This window comes from Neovison vison, chromosome 2 (assembly GCF_020171115.1).
Source record: "Neovison vison isolate M4711 chromosome 2, ASM_NN_V1, whole genome shotgun sequence".
Taxonomy (NCBI): Eukaryota; Metazoa; Chordata; class Mammalia; order Carnivora; family Mustelidae; genus Neogale; species Neogale vison.
This window is the reverse complement of record NC_058092.1, coordinates 192,344,408-192,364,863: the sequence shown is the minus strand read 5'-3', so window position 1 is coordinate 192,364,863 and position 20,456 is coordinate 192,344,408. Positions and strand designations below refer to the sequence as shown.

Below are 20,456 nucleotides of genomic sequence, written 5' to 3'. Positions count from 1 at the left end.
CTCTGATCCTGCTTGCCAGAGGGGCCCTGGGGACCAGCCAGGGGGTCACTGCCAACGAGGCTGATCCCAGGGAGAGAAGGCATGACCAGGGAGGAGTAGAGGGAGCAAGTGCTTGGAGTTGGGGCCGGCTCGGCTCCACACCCTTCCTCCCTCCTTCTCTCGCTTCTTTCTTCCTTCTTTTCCGTCCCAGCTGATCAAACTTCCATCCACTCAGAGCCATCTAGCCAATCATCCCTTCCTTTGTTACAAAGGTTTTGGGTTACTTTGGGCAGATGAATAAATCTCTATGCATCTGTTTTCCAATTTATAAAATGGCTTGGTTCCTTCTGAGGGAAGGGAGGACACTCCCTTTATGAGTGTCCTCAGAGAGGACACTCATAAAATACCCAGCTCAGTGTGTGGCATGAAGCAGGAGCTCAATAAACCATGCTTGAAGAGCTACTTTCTCTCTTGAGAGAATTTTGGGAAGCGTTGCTGGACGAAAGAGGCCCTCAAACTTCCCTAGCCCAAGGCACAGACAGGGCTCTGCTGGCCCTGCCTGGCCCCCTCAGCCAGCTCTCTACCGTCTGCTGCAGGCAGCCTGCTTCCCCCTCTGGGGCTCAGTCTCCTGTTCTTGGGGGGAAGGGAGAGTGCTCTTGACCTCACATGAGCCTCTCTTGAGCCTCAGTAAGGGGCCATCACCCCATTCATCTCCTACCCTCTCAGAGTGGGGTCTGGGGGGCAATTACCTTGGCCCTGCCTACACATACAGGTTCCGTATTTTTCACACCCCAGATCATGACACAAGGACAGGCACAGGCTTTTGGGTAACCTCCAGGTACAAGAGACATCCTAAGACAGTCTGAATGTCAAAACTTGGAATAAAATTGCTAGCCTGTGTATCATAGCACTTACTATACCTCAGGTCCTGTTCTGAGTGCTACACATGCATTCACCCACTTAATGACCACGATGTAGACATTATTATTACCCCCTTTTATCAAATGAGGCAACCATGGCACAGAGAAGTTAAGTGACTTTTTCCAAGGTCACACAGCCGGAGTGGAAGTCTGGGTGGGATTCATATCTAGACAGGTTGTTCCAGAGTCCATGCCTTTAACCACTACTCCTCTCTACAATAGAGCTAGAAGGTTTCTGGGGAAAAATATTTGAAATTGGGGCTGACCAGGACATTTCGATCTTAACATCTGGCATGTACAAAATGCTTACTATGTGCCAGTCTTTCTGCTACTCACCATCTATGGGGCTGTGAGTGTTGAATAAGCTCAAAGACAGGAAGGTGTTTAATCTACCAGCAAAGACAAATCATCATCAAATACTTAATACCTCCACCTGCAAGCAGTTCTGGTGATCTTGACATGTTCTCTTGAGTCATGAACGTGCTGTTCCCCAGACTTCATTTCACCCTGTTCATAGATAGTCTGGGGTGGCCTCTGGCTTCAGGGTCAGATATGCTGGGTTGAACCATAATTCTGGCTCTTTTCAGCCAAGTGGCCTTCATCAAATGACTCATTCTTTCCCAGTCCCAGTTTTTCTATCTGTAAAATGGGTTCACCATGTGGGATAAGTGGGTTCATGTGTGCCACATGCTGCGAGGGGCCATTACCAAGAAAATGCTGACCACATGCTGGCCATCATCATGACTGAAGGGAGCTATAAATCAGATTTTTTTTTTCCCCCAATCCAGATGCCCTGCCCTGTAAATCGAAACCGGCAAGATTGACGGTACCAGCACCAGCACCAGCACCGCTGTTAATTCCTATCTGTCTGTCTGTCTAACCCAGAAGGTATTTACAAGGCTATGGCTTGCAAAGCTTGCTTCAGAAGTCCTGTTACCACCTTGCCCGCTTTCTACCAAGCCCCTGCTCCATTTCACTCTCACACCCGAGGATTCCCCTGAAGTCCCTCCTCTGTTGGTGGGAATGCTAAGCTCCATCTTAAAACCAAAGCTCAGGCTTCCTTAATCCTCTTACCTGGCTCTTTCCTCTGCAGAATTAATTGCTGCTGATGGCTTTATTAACTTCACGTTCTCAGGACACCCTGGGGCAGTGGGGAACTGTTTTGGCAGGATCTCTGTCCCGAACATGCCTTTGGGCTGGATGGCACTGTGGTTGAAGGGGGACACCCTTAGTGCCTGTAGGGTGGTACCTGTGGGCCCGCATCTCCCCAGACACTGTGCCACTCCTCAGGGGACATGTGCAGAGATACAGGAGTGGGCTGGCAGAGCTCTGGTCCCCACTTCTGCTCCAGCTGTGGCTACCTTGCCACTCCTCCAAGCTGCAGTCCCCTCCTCTTTAAATGGGGGATCTGCCCGCCCTGGGGATCTCACAGGGCCGGACAAGAGAGGCTGTGTAAAGGGCTCTGTTTGTGTGTAGGATTACTGTCATTTCTCACCCACAGAATGGGCCCATTCATCTATTTCAAATCTCAAGAGCAGGGACCGTGTGTGGTGTATTTATATACATTTGTAGCCCCCGTGCTTGGCACAGAGTGGAACTGGGCAAGACGATAATCATTCCTGGCCTGAAAATTCTGGTTTAGTATTTTCTTATTTTGAGAGGGATTCTCACACCCATGACCTCATCATTTCTTGCTGTAGCCAAGAAGGTAGAGAGAAGGAGTGAGGGCTTTGGCCTATGGAAGAAACTGACTTGGAAGGGCCCCCTAGGTAGGGGGCGGCACCCAGGCCCCATGGCCTTGGACAAGACTTTCCTCCTTGACAGTAGCCCTCCCAGGTATGGATGAGGGCCTGTGGCCCCCATGAGGAAACCACAGCCACATCAGATCTCTTCCCACGTCTGAGATGTGGTTATTTCACAAAGGGGACTCCCAATTTCCTAAACCCTCACCTCCTTTTTTTTTTTTTTTAACTGGAAGAGAGCTGGCCCAGGTTCTAGGGATGGGCCAGACACCTGTCGCTCAACCCAGACACAGGACAGGGTCTCCAGCATCCTGATTTTGACAGTTAGTTTCTAAAGGTGGCAAGGGAGACTGGTCTGCCAGTTACTGTAGCATATAAGATATAAAGTTACCTTTTAAAATTTCTATCTTGAAAGTCAAGATAAGCCAGAAACAATATGAAACAGACCATTATAATAGGAATAGGACTGGAATGCGGCAGGGATGCTGAGGAAGGAATGGAAGTGATGTCAATGGGGCCAGTGCCTTTCTCCCGCCCAGTGGGTGCCTCATCACACATCTTCCGCTTCCTGTGTGTGCCCTGACTCTGCCGGGCACTGTCACTAAGGCGACCCGGAGGGCGCACCCACGCCCTGACCCCAAGCAGCCCTCGGCCAATGATGGATGCCAGGTGCAGGATAAAGAGCTCCTTGTCCCTGCCTCTCAGGCTGAGGGTCACGCTCTATTGTCTCCCAGAGCTCCCTGCTATGTGGTCACAGCAGGTACAGTGCTTAACAACATATTTTCATCTAACTCCTTCCCTTCCCCGTCTTTCCCTGCTTCTCAACGGGTGTTCTCTGGGATCCTCCGAAACAAACCTCTTGAGCCAGCATGTTGGCTGGGGGTTGCGTCTGGGGGAATCCAAACTCGGACACGCATCATGTGTTAGAGGAGCTTCTGGTAGCCTCTCTTTCCCCTTACACGAGCCTCATCAGTCCCTCCCCTCCCTTTCACAGACCCCCGCCCCGATCACCAGGCCTGAGTGTGCGCCCTCCCCGCAGGGGCTCTGGACTGGGGTGAGGGTCCAGGTAGGAGGAGCAGCCCCATCCTGAGAGGGCTCTGTACTGCCTGTCAGGGTCCCGGCCCCGGATCCTCCCTCCCCACCTTGCAAGCCAATGCCCTCGGCCTTCTGCCCCCTTTCATTCTGGACAGGCCTCGAAAGCAGATATGCACCAGCTGGGCCTCAGGCAGCTGTGTCCTTGCACACCCCAGCTCTGCGGGGGAGCCAGCGATGAGCTAATCCCGCAGAAGAGAGAGGGAGACAGGAAGAGCAGCCTCCCGACAAGCCAAGGCCTGTCCCCGGGGCTCCTGGGGAACCAGAGAGGGCTGCACTGGGAAAACTGCTGAGCCAGCCTGGAGACAAGGGCACTCTCGTCTCGCTCCACCCCTGCCAGCGCCAGCCAAACGTCAGAGGAACCAACAATGCCCACGGCTGCTTCTGCTTAAAAACAGAATCTGTGCTCCCTGCAGAAAATGCGGGAAATACGGTGTCACCCCCTACCCCCCATTCCAGATAGATCCATTATTTATAAGTTGACATTTTGGTATATTCTGTTTTCTGTTTCTTGTGCACCTGGTTGAGGTTCCACCAAACGTACCATTTTTGTTACCTTTCTAAAAATTCATATTATATCATAAGCATTTCCATATAGTAATTCTTGGGAGACCTGGTTTCTAATGGCTGTGGAGTGGCCATCCAAATACTCAGTGCTCTTTTCCAGGGCCCTGTAGCTGTTTCCAAATCTGTCCTCTCTCATTCTTCCGTGGCACTGCCCAGCTCCTCACTGTTCACTCTGGACACCCCAGGGACTGTCACAGCTACCCCTCCCCCCAATTCCTTAGCCTGGGAACGCTGTGTCCACAAACCCTGTCACGTGGGCTCCTCCCCACTGTTCTTTTTCTCCAAGAGCAGAGTGAGGCCACCGGATCCCGGGCCTCAGCCCTCAGGGAGCTTGGGGGAGGGAAGAGGAGCCAGGGGCCACTGGCCCAGGCCAAGCTACCCCACCTGCTCACTCAGGGTCACTCAGAATAGAGAAGCTCCCTATGCTCCGGATCTGACCAGCTGGAGGTCCAAGACCTCTTCCAGCACCACAAGTCACGTGACCTGGGTCTGATTCTCCCACCAGAGCCTTAGTTTCCTCTTCTATAAAATGGGCATGCTGCTAAGAGCCCCAGCAGCCTCTCCCATAGCAGTGAATCAGCAGGCAGTGAGCAAGCCTTGCAAACAGGTTTCATCCATTAAACAGGGCTGACCATGAGTCGGTTCCCAGGGGCCTGGTGATGAAATCCAGAGCCCTTTCCTGAGCGGGACCTGCCCTGGAGTGCAGGAGGAAGGAAGCCAAATCCCTCCCCCACATCCCAGCTCTGCTAAGCTGGGATGTGGGGGTGGGGGCTGGTGTCCAGGAGGAAGCCTGTCCCCAGCCTTGACAAGGCACCCAGCCTGGCAGCCTGGCATTTCAAGGGCAAGGGCCCGCCTGCCCCGCTGTTTCTGGGGAAGCCAGCGAGCGTTAACAAATCCCCCGCAATTTGCACCCACCAATCCCGCCTGCTCACTGGGCGGCTGCGAGCCATTTTTCACGCAGAGCTGCACACAGCTTTGTCTTAGAGAGACAGATCTGGCAGGGCGTCCCTGAATGAGGCCATTTGTCCTCCCCGGTGACGGTGACGGGAAGGTGGCTGCGTGCTCTGGGGTAGGCAGGGGGGTGGCGGGGAGAGCTCCTGGGGGAGGCGTGAAGGTGGAGCTGGAAGCAGAGCCTCTGAGAGAGACCAGCACTGTCCCTACCACCCGGGAGGTCTGAGAGCCCCTGTTCAGCCAGGTGAGAGCAAGGATTGTTTTCAAAGACAGAGAGAAGGAAGCCTACTTTTTCTGCTAACAGTCCTGAGTACAAGTGGTGAAATGACCTGGGTGGCCTCTGATGACTGTCCCATCCCAACTGTGTGACAGAGGTACAATGCACCATGGATGGGGGCTCCGGGTCGGGGTCTGTGTCTGAGCCCCAGGGCTGCTCTGCAAGTTCCTACAAGAAGGTCCCTTGGGACTGAAAGCTCCAAAGGACTGAGCCTCTCCTGAGCCCCTCCTGCAGGGACCACAGGACACAGACCCAGAGGGACAAGGCAGGGGCTTCATCATATTCCTAATGCTTCGCCTTCCAGGCTGGCTGGGGGCCCTGGGCATGTCTCAGTCCCCTTCCCATGAATGTTTCCTCTGGGGACTGTCAGCACATCAGAGAAAGCAGGTGTTTGTTGATAAAAAACAAGTGGTCCACTTTGCCTGGGGTTCCTCCCCAGGACCCTGGGCTCAGGCTTCTGTGTTGGGATGTAAGGGTGTGCTTAGAACAGAGGTCATAAAGACACACGACCACGGGGCCTGGTGGGTTCTCGAATTCAGAAAATGCTTGAGGCATAAGACCATGGGAGAAGCACAGCACCCATCCGAGGGGTCTGCTACCACCAAGTCAGCCGTAGGTTGTGGGTCCAAGATTCCCACTGAAAGGAAGACGGTCTTTAAACTTGACGGTACGAACTCCCAAAGAGCAAATGTTGGCAAATAACATGCGTTTTTCAAAACCACCAAACATCGGAGCTCAGATGTCTGCGGGCCACATTCAGCCCACAGGCGGGTGACTGACAACGCCCCCCCCCCGCCCCCGGTCCCTAAGGAAGACTGGCCTCTTCCTTGGAGTGGTCACAGGCAGCCTCTACCAGCCCTGAGCCCTCTCCTGAGTTCTCTGGTCCCTCTCCAAAGCCCACCGGTCACCTCTCCCAGGATGCTCCTGGGAAGCCTGACGTCTCCCGTACCTGCCGCCCTCTGCAGGTTTCCCTTCTGCCAACAGCCCCAGGCCTCTCCTCTCCCCAGAGGAGAGCCCAGAGCCATCACAGACCCTCGTCTGCACGGAGGAGACAGGAGGGACGTGAGGATGGCCAGCGTGCACCCCAGGCTCTCGTCTGGACTCGTACCTGCCTTGCTGTGACCTGGGGCAGGTCCTGCTCCATTCTCGGGCACCAGGGGCTCCCCATTCTTTGGGTTCTGATGTCCCCGAGTCTGCTGAGGTCAGCCGAGGGGACACAGAGTCATTTACACTGGGCCAGTAGCTGAGGCATGCAGGGGGGCTCTCGGGGACCTCGGGACATGGCGACTGCCTGCTGCTTGGTGCCCACACAGCCAGCAGGCGTGGGCCCGCTGGCTGCCGAGGAGGCTGACATTTCTGCGCAGCCTGCCAAGTTGCTGGGGGCTGGCACACGGCAGTGGTGGGGGCAGGGGGACCCGCTGCAGCCCCTCGGGGGGCTGAGGGAAGGCGCGAAGCAGGTGACCTTCTGCACAGAGGCAGAGGAAGGGCGGGGGGGCCCCGAGGACCTGTTCCTGGGGAGGTTCCTGACCATCGTGCCCGCGTGCGCGTGTTCCCGTGTGCGCGTGCTCCGGTGTGCGCGCGCACAGGCTAAAGGCTGCACCAGAACAAAGAGCTGGGGGCTGGGTAGCTGAGGGGCCCACGTGGAGACGCCTGGCTTGGCGGTTTGCTGCAGTGTCTGCTCTGCGCTCACGCTCCGTCTCTGTCTCTCTCTCTCTCTCACACACACACATGCGCGCACACGCACACGCGCACGCTGCACAGCGCTGCCCCCAGGCCCGAGCTCTTGCTCCAGAGCCTGGCGATGCAGGCGTGCACAGCCCGGCCCAGCCCACCGCCATCCCTCCTGACAAAGCCCTGCTCCCGCCGCATGATCTCATCCCACCGGCCCTCGTCTGGCCCCAGCTTGGCCTCCTGACAAGAGAGACAGACAGGGAGACGGAGCTCGAGAAGGGTGGGGGAGAAGGGGGGGTGGGGAGACACAGGCAGACATGCACCCAGCTCACTGACACACACGCACGTACACACACACACACACACGTGTCCCCACAGACCCACAACAGACACATACATTCACCACCACACAAATAGAAACACAAACACGCTCACCACTGCACACAGGCATGTACCCCCCAGACCCAGATACATATCTCCAACAGACACACACATACACACACACATATGCTCACCACCACACACACAAACACACCCAGTTGCCCTGACACACATACACACACACACACAGACATGTGTCCCCACAGACCTACACTACACACACAGAAGAGGCCTGGGCAGAAACACAAACACACAAACATGCTCACCACCGCACACAGACATGTTCCTTCCCAGACCCAGATACATATCTCCAACAGACACACACACATACACACACATATGCTTACCACCACACACAGACACAAACATACCCAGTTGCCCTGACACACACACACACACACACACGTCCCCACAGACCCACACACACATTCACCAGCACTATGCAGAAACACAAACACACCGACACCCTCACCACCACATACATGCATGTACCCTTCCAGACCCAGATACATATCTCCAACAGACACACACACACACACACACACACACAGAGCCATATGTCCCTATAGACCCACAGACACACACATACACACTCACCACACACACTCACCACCACACAGACACACATCCCCAATAGACACACACATATATGTTCACCACACACACACACATGTTCACCACCACAAACATACACACATCCATGTTCACCACCACACACACACACACACACAGACATGTAGCCCCTAGAGACACAGAAGCACACAGGCATGCTCACCACTACACACAGACACATACATACCCAGACATGTACTCACCCAGACACAGACATACACGCACATCACACAGAGAGAAAGTCTGAGGGGCAGCAATGAAGGGAAGGACAGACAGGGAGAGACGTAGGACATCAGAGACCGTCAGAGAGAAAGGGGAGGGAGAGACGAGGAGGGTAAAAACTGCACAAGCCGGTCAGACACAACGGGAGCCCAGGCAGAGACGGAGAGGAGGGCGAGAGGAAGCATGGGCTGGGGGCGGGAGCTCTATGGACAGAGTAGGTGCTAGATGTGCAGCGGCCTGGCCTGAAGAGGCCTGGGCAGGCCGGCTATGGCCAGCGTGGCCACTGCACACGCCTGAGGCCGCGGGGACCCTCAGAGCTGTAGCCAGGGCAGGGGGTTACGACAGGTCATACACCAAGCACACAGCCTCAGGGAGGTGGAGCAGTGGGACACAAGCTTGCTGGGGCAGAGAAATGCTGAGTCAGGTCAGGAACCGTCTGGGGGGTTGGCGCGCAGGGAGAAGGCAGACCAGAGCAGAGAAGGAGGGCTGGAGAGTACTGTTGGCTTGGCAGCCCTGGGCCTCAGGTACTGCTAGGTCCCCTCACTTCCACGATGAGGGAATCTCATGAATCCTCACAGGCAGCCTGTGAAGGAGGCATATCATCCCTCTCTACAGATGAGGCCATGGGTCTGGGAGGCAGGCAACATGGCGGAGATGGGAGCCCGTGCTGGAGCTGCCTCTGGAACTCAGGGTCACCGCTCAGCAACTTGTGGCCTCCGCCCCTCTCATGGTCCAGCCCGGCAGACCCTTTACGCTGACAGTGAAAGCAGCAGCGGAAGCCTTCCCCCTCAGGCTGGTAGCCTGCCTTCCCAGAGGAGGGGCCCAGCAGGGGCCCAGCTGGGAACCTGAGTCCTGAGGCCCCTACTTCTCCAGGGGCTGGGGACCATCTGTGAGAGGTGCTTAGTCACAGCTCTTGGTGCCGACAGGGGTTTGACTCCCAAGAAGGGCATTAAAGCAACAGCAAAGCCACGGGCATTGCCAGGCCTCGGGCCTCAGTGTCCTTAGCTGCAGAATGGGTATGCTGAAGCCTCACCTCAGGGTCTACCATGTGACTTAACTAAGAGACACAGTGCCTGGAAAAAGGCTCAATAAACTGTAAGGAGTTGTGCATAACTGGGAGTGCAAACAGAGGGAAGAACAAAACCCCTATTTCAGGAGAAGTGATGCTGGAAAGGCCACTCAGCCAAGGGCAGGACTCCTCAGGCCTCCAAAGTCGAGGTCCAGAGTTAGCTGTGATGGGGTGGCCAAAGACTGGGCCTGGGGTCAGGAGGCCATGGGTTGAAGTCCCAGCTCTATCATTAATAAGCTGTGTGACCACAAGGAAGTCACAAACCTCTCTGAGCTTCAATGTCCTCACCCATAATTGTAGACAATACTCCATGTCTTACAGAGCTGAGCGTTGCAGCAAAGCATAAGACAGCACCTAGCATGTATCATCAGGGTCCTAAGAGACTGTTGAGGAAGGGCTGCACAGAGACCTGAGCCCCTTTCTCCCCAAAAAGGGAGCAGCTGGGATTCTGGGACAGCCCACTCTCCTGTCCCTGCACCCCCCACACCACCAACCATGGCCATGCTTTCTTGGTCTTGGTGTTGCCTCTAACACCGTGTTTGGATTCATCCCTGACTCTGCACTCTGTTCCACAGGAAGCGGAACCCTACTGGTCCAGCCACCATCATCCTGATGTCCCCAGCAATCTGCCAACCCTCTCCCAGCATCTACACTGCCCCCTCCCCCTGCGCAATCTGTTCTTCCTTTGTAGTCAGAGCGATCTTTGTAGCCATGTTCTTATTCTCAGTACAAAACCCACAACCCTGAAGACAGGCCCTGTGCTGTTGACTTCACCTCCAGGCTCTGGAACCACTGTCCTTGGTTTGGTTCTGCCACTAAGCCACGCTTCCTTCTACCTCAGGACCTTTGTTCAGGCTGTTCTCTTTACCTGGGAAGAAGCTCTTCCTTCTTTTCTTCATGTATGCAAAGGTTCTCGACCTCCAGGCCTCAGAGAAGCCTTTCCCTACTCCTGAGTAGTCTCATAACATCCCCGACTTTTCTCTCCTGAAACTTACCACAGCTTGAATTTACATATGCCCACACACACACGCACACCCGCATACACCTATGATTATCTGATGTTTTCTTTTCTTCTAGACCAGGGTCAGGAACCCAGAGCCAATCACCTGATTCCATAAGTGCGATTTTATTGGAACGAGTTGTGCTCATTTGTTCACGTATTATGTAAGGCTGCTTTTGGACAGCCTGCAAAGCCTGAACTGTGTACTATCTGGCTCTTCACGGACATTTGCTACCCCCTTATTCCAGACTCTAAGTTTCCCGAGGTGGGACCACATCTGTTGTAGCCCTCATCAGACCCCAGACCTGGCCAGGTGCCCAACAGAGATACAAGATATATGTTTCTTGGATAAGTAGGACTTTTTACCTTGTCCAAATTGTGTTGACTTAAGTTATTATTAAAATTGCAGACTCCATTAAGAGTAGACATCACTTATAGATTCCCAGACCATTTTCTGGCCCACAGCTCAGTACGATCGCGCCGTCCCAACAAGAGCTGGTGGGGCAAAGGCCCTCCGAGCTAGCGGTCACTGCACACACATTCCACAAATGGCCCTGAGTCTGCGTGCGTGGTCTGCAAACGTGCATGGGAAGGAGCACGAACCCACACTCAGGAGATTATAGGTTGAGCAGATTTATGAAAATACATCGGAAGATGTCTTTGAAACATTTTCATGAAGGCTGTTTCTAGAGCTACTCCAAAGAACTGATTGACGAATTCAGAGAAAACGTCTGTTTTATTGTTATACAAAGGAAATAATTGATTTTCTTTTCTTTTTCAATGAATTACTCGAACATAAAAAATGTTAACAATATGTAGACGCTGCATTTGGCACTGCACATATATCTAGAACTGGCCGTGACCCTTGCGGGGTAAGGCTCATTGTCATTCCTGCCTTCCCAAGGAAGTAAACTGAGGCTCAGAGGCTACACGGTCAGAAAGTGACAGGTCGGGGCTGTCCCAGGTCTGTGGGAGTGAAAGCTTACGCCAGGCCCTTAGCTTAAGGAAGATAATGAGGACGATGGGAAATGTAAAACTTTATCTTTGGTGTGCTTAAAGCCCTTAGCCACAGAAGGCTGCCAGCACCTTCTGTGGCCTTGGTTTAACCTGGAAGTAAGCGGTCCCAGGCAATGACAGAGTGGCAACGGAGAATATTATGCAGAGAATACTATGCTTTTAGAAACCTGCATGTACCAATCCACTTTTATTTTGGATTTTATTTTAAATACAGATGTTTTGAGTGAATACAGGGGTAAGAATGCCCATTCTGGCATATAGGCCTGGGCTCGACCCCCAGCTCTGCCGCTTTCCAGCTGTGTGACCTGGAGAAACCTCCTCAGTTTCTCTGAGCCTCGGTTCCCTCATCTGTCAAATGATCACAGGGCTTACACCCAGGGGTCATTATGGTGATGAAATGAGATGATGCATGTCACCTTTGAACCTTGGGTGTGTTTGGGTCCTTCGCTTTGGGTCGTTCAAGGTATGCATGTCACACCTTGAACCTGTGGTGTGCATGGGTCCTTCGCTGGCCCCAAGGCACCCCCGCAGGTAAGAACACACTGCCTGAGAGGAGGGACAAGCCTCAGTCGAGGGCTGCCCAGCTTGGTGGACAAGCCGCTGCTCCCTGGAGGCTCACACCACACCTGGATGAACCAAGGCACCAGCAGGCAGAGGCGGCGCGTAGCCCCGGGTTCAAATCCAGTCACGCTCCCACCTCCCCGTGACCCCTACGGAACCCCCAGCAGTCACCTACCCGCAGACTTGGGAGTGAACTTGTCTCGGTTCGCAGCACACACCGCCAGCAGTCTGTAACCGAGGTCCAGGTCAAACCCTTGCTGAGCTGCCACTCGACTGACCACCTGCCAGCAAGAGAGAGAGGAAGGGCGGGGTGAGTCACTGCCAGGGCCAGGCCTCCGAGCCCAGAGTGGTGCATGTGTCCATCTAGCAGGCAAGGCAGCTGAGGCGGGCACGCTAGGCTAAGGCAGGTCCCCAACATCAGGCAGAGCTGGGACTCAAACTCTGCCTCACTCATTTGCTCCATAAAGCCCTTCCTCCTTACCAGGCCCTGGGATCCAGACCCCTGCCCTCAGGGGTTTCTAGTCTTCCCGTGAGCCTAACCCCAAAGTCCAGGCCCTGTGGCTTTCAAGGACTCCATCTGGCCACATTCCAGAAGGTGCTGTACCACCGTGGTTTGGATAGCTACAGGCCAGGCCTCTGTTCCCTCCTTCCCCTGGGGCAGCTTCCCGAACTCCCTTCTAAGTCCCGGCCCCGGAAGTCTCCCACACCTAGCACCTCTCCCATCCCCTCCCCGAGTTCCTGCACCCACCTTTGTGGGTGCTTGCTGCCCTCACCATTCCAGGCATGGTCCCCACCCAGCGGCACTGGCCCCTCCTGAGTCAAAACGAGTGCCTGGGGAGAAGCACGGATTTAGGACACGGCTCCAACGAGCTGCAGTGTGGAGCTGCCGGACAGACTGCTAAGGCTTCTCCAGGTGGACATGCCCATGCTTCTCAGTGCTGCACTCTGTGCCAGGCACCCTGCTGCCTCTCAGGCCCAGAGACCACAGGGCCCTCATGCACAGCCTGGGGTCTGTCTCCAGCATGGGGCACCTGCTCAGCACACGGGAGGCTTCCATCGGAGTGTCGATGGAAGCTTGCTAACAGCTGTGTATTTGGAGCCCGAGGTCCCTCCCTTCTCCTTGAGAACCTCTGAAGTATGGGCCAGAAGGGGGAGAGGTGAGGGACGGGGAGCGTGGTCAGTCCCCTGGGACAGTCCCCTGGGACAGCGTGGTCACCCTCCCCAGTAGGAGGGTGCTCTTGGGAGCCCCGCAAATAACTCCACAGGGTGCACTCCTTCCTGCCCCTGCCCAGGTATCCTGCCCCAGCCAGACCTACTCCCTCCTGCCCGCCTCCCTCATTAATGGCAGCAAAATTAGGTTTCCTTATGAAGAAGGAAGGACCTTGGAAAACAGAGTCAGTGCAGCAAGCAGCTGGAGCCGCTATGGTTGAGTGGGAGAGGAGTGTTCCCAGATGTGGGAGCTCGAGGGAAGACTCCGTCAGAGAGCCCCTAGAGACCACCTGCTCCAGAAGCGCTCGGAGGGCCTCAGAGGGCCTCAGGCTGCCATGGGGTTTGGCCAGGCCCCTGTAACCATGAGAGTTTTTTTTTTTTTTTTTTTTTTTGCTTTATATTTAAGGGTTCGTTACAAGGGCTCTAGGGATACAAAAGGATGGGAAAAGTACTAATCTAGGCCAACCCTGTCATTTAAAAAAAGTATGAACACTTAAGACCTGGACAGAGTGTGTGTGTTGAACCAGGCAGGAGCCAAGGGATGCCCTCTTCCCAGGACCACCATGGCCTCTGGAATGGGGTGCTGCCCCCCACACCTCCTAGGAACACCCAGGGCAGGAAGGAAAAGGGACGTCTCAGGTTTGAATGTTTGCTCAGCTTCTCTGCTGCAAACAGGAACCCCTGACGCAGAGCTCCCCTGTTCCTCCAGGCCTCTTTTCCACAGGCTCTATTTGCCCCTGCCTCTACATACACCCCCGGGTGCAGAGGCTCTGGGCCACCCCTGGGCAGGGTAAACTGGGTAACTGCAGGGTAAACAGGGTAACTGTTCATTTCACTGTCCAAGCAGAAAAACCAAGGTCACTAGCTCTCTGTGGCCCGTTGGACATTTTGGGTCTGGAGACTGGCACTGTCCCTTTAGCAAGTGAGGCAGGTGAGGCAGGCAGGTTAAGACAGGTCCCCAAGATTGGGCAGAGCTGGGACTCACCCCAGTAGGCCCAGAAGAGTCACTTCAGCTTAGATGATGACTCTTGTGGCCTTTTCTTTGGCAGAACTTTGGAATGGATATGAGTGAGCATAGACAATTTGTTCGGACTAGTGCATCAGTGAGGCTGCTGTTGGTGGGAAATGTTGACGGAGGCAAATAGCGTAATGAGAGTGCTGGCTCCCCGGTAGGAGGGTTAAATGAAAGCTTTGTGAGCAGTGAAGTGCCAAATTCTCACAGCAGCTCCACGAGGTGGTATCATTATCTCTTGTTTTATACAGGAGGAAAGAGAGTACCCTATGAGACAAAGGTTATGAGTCTTGTCCATGATAGAGCCTGGATGTGTCCATGATAGAGCCTGGATAGGCAGGCTGCAACGTCTGGGCTCTTTCCATGACAGTTTCTCTTTTTCAGCCCATAAAGGGTTAAAGCCATAACTCCCAAATGAAGGGAGAAGCCTCAGGCCCTGTGTTGAGGGCAGAAAGGCAAAGGTCCTTCTGTTTGGCCAATACTTGCTAATCCTGTTGCTCTGGTTTAAAACACACACACACACACACACACACACACACCCAAATAACTAGCTGAACTGAGCAAGAGAGGCCTGGTGCCTGGTGCTGGTATAGGGCTGTCCTGCAGGCCTGGGAATGTCTGCTTGTCACCAAATCCCCTGAGCTCTACCGTTCAGAAGGGTCATTGGCAACAGCCTCCTTTCATTAAGCCCAGAGAGGGCAGGGCCTTACTGAAGGCTGCACAGCACAGTGTGGCTAAGCTGGATCCCGAGGCTCTCGAGGCCTGAGATCTACCCCTTGGCGTCTTCTGGCCCAGCCCGAGGACCCCGCTGGAAAGTCCCGTGAGGTGGGTCTGACTAACAGTGGTGGGGAGGTGGGGTTAGGTGAGTAGACAGTTGTGTTTCAGAGGCCTGCTCCCCCCTCAGTGGGCACGGCACCCCCAGTGAGGGTCTTGTGTGCAGGTGGGCGGGAAGACCCCTCCTCCGGAAAGACCAGAGGGGAGAGGCAGCCGTGCTGCTGCCCTCTGCTGGCTGCTCAGGCCCAGCCAGCTTAGGGTGCTCTGAGACCTAGCCCCTGAGGTCCCAGGGGGACCTACAGGTCAGGGAGTCCAGCCCATAGTGCCAGAGAGGGAAACTGAAGCCCAGAGATGACAGAGGGCGTGTGCTCAAGGTCAGGTGGCCGGTTAGTCCCATCTAGGGAGTGTGCTGCCTTGAAAAGTGGTGAGCCTCCTGGCTACAAGGCAGGACAAGCTGTCTGGGGGATGCCAGAGAAGGGATTTCTGTTCCAGGCATGGGGCCGGACTCTGACATCTTCTGAGGGAGTCAGGGAAACTGGAGGCATGCCAAGGGGTACTCCCATTCTGCTCCCCCACCCCGTACTATGCAACCTAAGGCAAGTTACTTAATGTCTCTAAGTTTCAGGTTCCTTCTCTGTGAAAGTGCAGGGACATCCTCTATTGCCACGGCAGGTGCAGTGGCTTCTGATAGTTCCACATGTCCCAGTTCTGTCTCCCGGCTCTAACAGAAGCTCCCCAGGGCAGAGCCCTCTCCCCACTCTGCTACCCCTCTCGGTGCAGGATGTGCATGTATTGGGGGCTACTGCTGGGGCTGCCGCGGAGTCAGGCACGAGATGGGGTTCTGCATCTGCCACTTACTAGCTGTTCTACCTCACCCAAGTGACTTAGCCTCTCTGGGCCTCAGTTTCCCCATCTGTGAAATGCCCTCCCTGTAAGGATGAGAGTCAGGACCAGTCACAAAGCTCAATGAACGCTAGCTGTGAACATAGCCTGACAGCTGCAGGAGTGACTTCTCTGCTGCTGTGGGAAGCTCTCCGTGGAGAGAAGGGAGGGCACTGCAGTTAGGCTGGCTGGCCTCTGTTCCTCTCTGCCACCTCCTCTCCTTCCTGTCTCCCCTTCTCCTGTTCTCTGGCCTCCTCCTTTCTGTTCCTTGAGCATATCCAGCATGTTCCTCCTCGGAGGAGGAAGAAGGAGTGAATTCAGAAAGGCCTGATTTTGAGGGGCTCCTCAGGCATGGGGTTCAGTCCTGCTGCTAAGAGAGGGGCCGGAAGGCGAGTCGCCGGCTCATCAGCAAAAACCTGGTCTGAGGAGCAAGTGGTGACCAGGGCTCACAGCCCTCACCCCTGGGGAGGGGCCTCAGGACTCCCACACTTCTGCATTGTGGGGTCAGAGGGCTCGAAGGGGAATGTGGGGCAGGGGAGTGCCAGTGGCTCTTCACCCCAGGGCCCAGCCCCAGGATGACAAAAAAGTGCCCTTTTTCTGCTTGAGGCTAAGTGGCTTTTAATTTCTATCCTCCAAGTAAGCCGGAGTCAGAGGAGTTTGTACCCAGGGGTCACCCAGGGGACTGCTGCCATCTGGAATGCTTCGACCTGCCACCTGGATGGGGATGGGTGCGCGTGTTGCGGGGAGCTCGGTGGCTTTGCCCTGCTTAGGCCCCTCAGGATGTCTGACCTCCTGCATCCCCTTCTTTTCCATGGGGCATGGCTGAGGACGTGGGACCAGCATCAGGGCCCTGGGGGGTCGGTAGTACCAGCCTAGGACTGTAGCGAGCTGCTCCCCCTTTCTCAGCGGCCTTGTTCATTAAGCAGAAGTGACAATTCCTTCCCTGCCTGGTCTGCAGGGTCTTCATAAGGATGTGCGGGGACAGGGCCCAGGACAGTGCCTTGGGTACCAAGGGGTCTGCTCTGACCTCCCCATTCCCTGCACTTTCCTGCTGCTGGTTCTACGGAGCTCCAAGGGACAGTCAAACTCAACATCCTGCCACTGTGGCAGGAGAACAAAAGGCCCCTTTCTGGTTAAGCAGCAGACTAGAGAGGTACGGGTTAAAGCCCACCATTCAAGCAAGCGTGTGCCGTCAACTGTCTTGCAACGACGAGAGGCCCAGAATAGCTGGCACTGTGCCTTTGTCACACCATTGTCCCAGTCCAGGAAGCCAAGGCCTCCTTGCTGTCTAGTTAGATCCTACAGGCTCTTCCCTGGGCTCCCTCCTCCAGGAAGACCTCCCAAATCCCTCTAGCCTATCCTCCTAGGATGCTCCCCTCAGAACTCCTATCCTCACATAAACCATAGCCTAACGCTCACCTGCTTAATATCCTTCAAGGCCCCCAACCACCCTTCAGATAATATCTGAGCTCCTCCCCCTCAGCTGGCAGGTCCTGTGTTGCCTTGGTTCTGCTTCCCTCTTTAACCTCATCTTGTGTCCTTTCCCTCTCCTGTGCTCCAGCCATCTGAGACTTTCCTTCCTCCTTTCTTTCCCCCCTTCCTCCCTCCCTCCCTTCCTTCTTTTCTTCTCTCTCTTTGTTCCTTTCCTTCCTGCCTCCCTTCCTTCCTTCTTTCTCTCTTCCTTTCAAGATTTATTTATTTATTCGAGAGACTGAGAGTGCATGGGAGTGGGGGAAGGGGCAGAGAAAAGAGAATATCCAAGCAGACTCCCTCCGAGCACTGAACCCCATGTAGGGGCCTGATTTAATGAGCCATGAGATCAGGACCTGAGCCAAGGATGCTTCACTGACTGAGCTACCCAGTGTCCCAAGATGCCTTTCTGTTCCTTGAACAAATAAGTTCCTGGGGCCTTTGCACTGGTGGTTCCCTCTGCCCAGAGCACCCTCCCCTTTCCTGGCTGACTCCTTCTTGCCATTCTGGTCTCAGCTGGAGGGTCACCTCCCTCAGGAGGCTTCTCCTGAGCAGCACCCCAATCCCTCTCATGGGGCGCTGGCCTATGTCCCTATTTACTCCTTTAGTGTTTAGGGTCTGCCTCCCCCATCCTCCCCGGGAACATACGCTGTTGAGAGAGGTCCACTGCGCTTGCTGCTCTGCCTCTGGTGAGCACAGGGCCTCGGTGAATGCTTGTCAACTGAATAAATGAGTGATGGGGCTGGAGCAGGGCCAGTCACTGCTCATCTCGTGCCCCCAGGCCCACTCGGCCTGCCCAGGGCCGTCATCTGAGGCAGCTCTGAATCCCTACCTCCCAGGCAGGGCCAGGCTTGGGCAGGGTGCTGGGAGGCTGTGGCAGCCAGTCTGTCTGCACCTTAAGGTGGCCGCCACCTCCTACTTCATTTCACTTATGGCTGCCAACAGCTGGGATGGAAACGGGGGAGGCCTCTAGTAACATCTGTCCCTGCCCGCAGGGCTTAGCCTGAACCAGGATCCCTGCAAAGAGGATTACAGGAGCTGGTAGAGGGAGGGGAGCCCAGGGGGCTGGAGGATGAGGAGGGTGGGGGAGTGTAGACGGCCGCCTGATTTGGCCTGGTGGTTCCAAGGGAGCCAGAGGCATCAGCCTCCAACAGGGGAGGGCTGAGGGTCTCGGCTGCACACCTGGCTGACATCCCTATGGGCCAGGAGCATTTTCTCTAGAGGCAGTGGGGTCTTGGCTGTGTGACCCTGGAGAGCCATCTCAGCAAGCCTCAGTTTCCTCTAGAAAATGGGGATGATGGCGGGGCCGGCCTCACGGAGTGTGAGGACTCCGTGAGAAGGTGTGTGGTGGGCCCAGCTCAGTGGCGGGCACAAGGGGTGCCTGGAAGGATGGCCCATGACCATGTCGCTCTTCACTTGCTCCAGGCCAGGGCTGTGCTGGGGCCTTTCGCCGCCCTCCTCTCTGGAGCTTCTCAGAGAACGTGGCACCCCCGTGTTTTACCTATTGCTCCTTCCCGGCCCGGCATCTGCCTCGGCCTCTCCTCCCTAGTCTTGGGGCAGCGAGGCTCTGTGGCCATCTGTTCACCCATGTTCTCTTCAAAGCTGACTCAGGGCCTTCTGAGCAGCTGCCCTCGCTGGCCACCAAGCCTCCCTCAAGCTCACGTGGCTGGGGTTGTTCACAAGCCGTGAGCTCTTTCCAGGCAGCTGTCCGCCGGCAAGCTCCGGGCCTGGCCTCTGCCCAGCCTGTGTCCTAGGTCGTCACTGAGCTGAGTGAACTTCAGCTCTCTGGGCTCTGTGGTCCATCTGGGCCTTTGCACATGCTGTTCCCAGTGCCTAGAACGTGCTCACTCTGCCTGGCTGCTTGGGAACTCCGGCAGAAGGGTCTGGGGCTCCCTGCCTCAGTTTCCAGCCAGCTGCCCCACCTCCCGGGCCACCGACGCTTCCCTGCCCGCTGCTGCTTTCTCCTTGCACACAACTTTCTTGGCCCTCTCTTCCCACATCGGGCTCCCCCGCTAGAGGGACTCGGGCTGGGCAAAGTCTTATTCCGTGGTTCCCTAGGACTTAGCAGAGGGGAGCAGATGTGACAAATGAGGGATGAATCAGTGTTTATTTGGATAGATGGATGGCTGTAAGAGGAGCTCAATAAATGCTCCTGTGAATGGGTAGAAGGACGGAAGGACGGATGACTATAGAAAGAGCTCTACAGATGTTTGCCCAGCTGGATGAATGAAGGACTGGATAAAAGGACAGCTACAAACCCTCCACGACTCTGCTTCACTTTGGGTGCAACATCCACCCTCATCAGACCTGGTACTCCCCCCATGTGGGCCTGGTGCTTTCCTATCCAGTGTGGGGAGCCCACACTATCCCGAGGGTTGTGTCTCCCCATCAGAATGGTTTCCCTGAAGGTGCACGCTGGAAGGCGCTCCCAGAAGGGCCGTCCCCTCCAGCACTGGTGTCTTTCTATCTCTCATCCTGTTGTCTGGGTCCTCTCCAACTCCTGGACAGGCACGTGAGACCCTCAGGCATCTTCCCCTGGCACCAGTGCAGGTTGGCAGGGGTGGGGGGTCGGATGCGGACTCACCGTCAAACAGCCCATCAGGCTCTGCTCAAAGGGCCGCTGGAAGGCTCGCGGGTCTCCACACCAGTCCAGCAGCTCCGTGGCGGCATTGTGGAAGTTGGCAGGGTTCTGTAAGTGCTGTGGGAGAGGGAAGGAGGCAGCATGAAGCCCCAGCAACAAGGCCAGCGGGGGTGGCACGTGGGTCTGGGGTGGTGAAGATCCCAGGACTCCCTGGGGATGAAACGTGAAGAAGGCGGGGGCTGGTGTCAGGATGAAGGAACCTTCTCGAACAACCTGTCATTCGTTTTTCCCGTGCATCCATCCCACCCAATCCCTCCAAGATGTGGATTAGTAGCCCCATTGCAAAGATAGTAACACCAAGGTCTAGAGAAAGACAATAATATTCAAGTGTTTTCTGGATGCTGGCTGTGGGGGCAGGTGAACTCTGCAGCGTTCAGAAGGGTGGCCTGTGGCCCCCATGCTTGGGG

General features: G+C 55.4%; 1 protein-coding gene across 5 annotated transcripts in view; it reads right to left on the bottom strand.

Moving 5' to 3' along the window:
* ZMIZ1 (zinc finger MIZ-type containing 1) overlaps window positions 1-20,456 on the bottom strand; it is a 230,094-nt gene that overhangs the window by 83,078 nt on the left and 126,560 nt on the right. For all 5 annotated transcript variants that reach the window (XM_044239920.1, XM_044239924.1, XM_044239923.1 and 2 more), the window contains 2 exons: window positions 19,993-20,106; window positions 12,237-12,342 (listed from right to left, as the gene is read on the bottom strand). In XM_044239920.1, coding sequence (XP_044095855.1) covers window positions 12,237-12,342; window positions 19,993-20,106 — 220 coding nt within the window. The remainder of the gene's footprint in view (window positions 1-12,236; window positions 12,343-19,992; window positions 20,107-20,456) is intronic.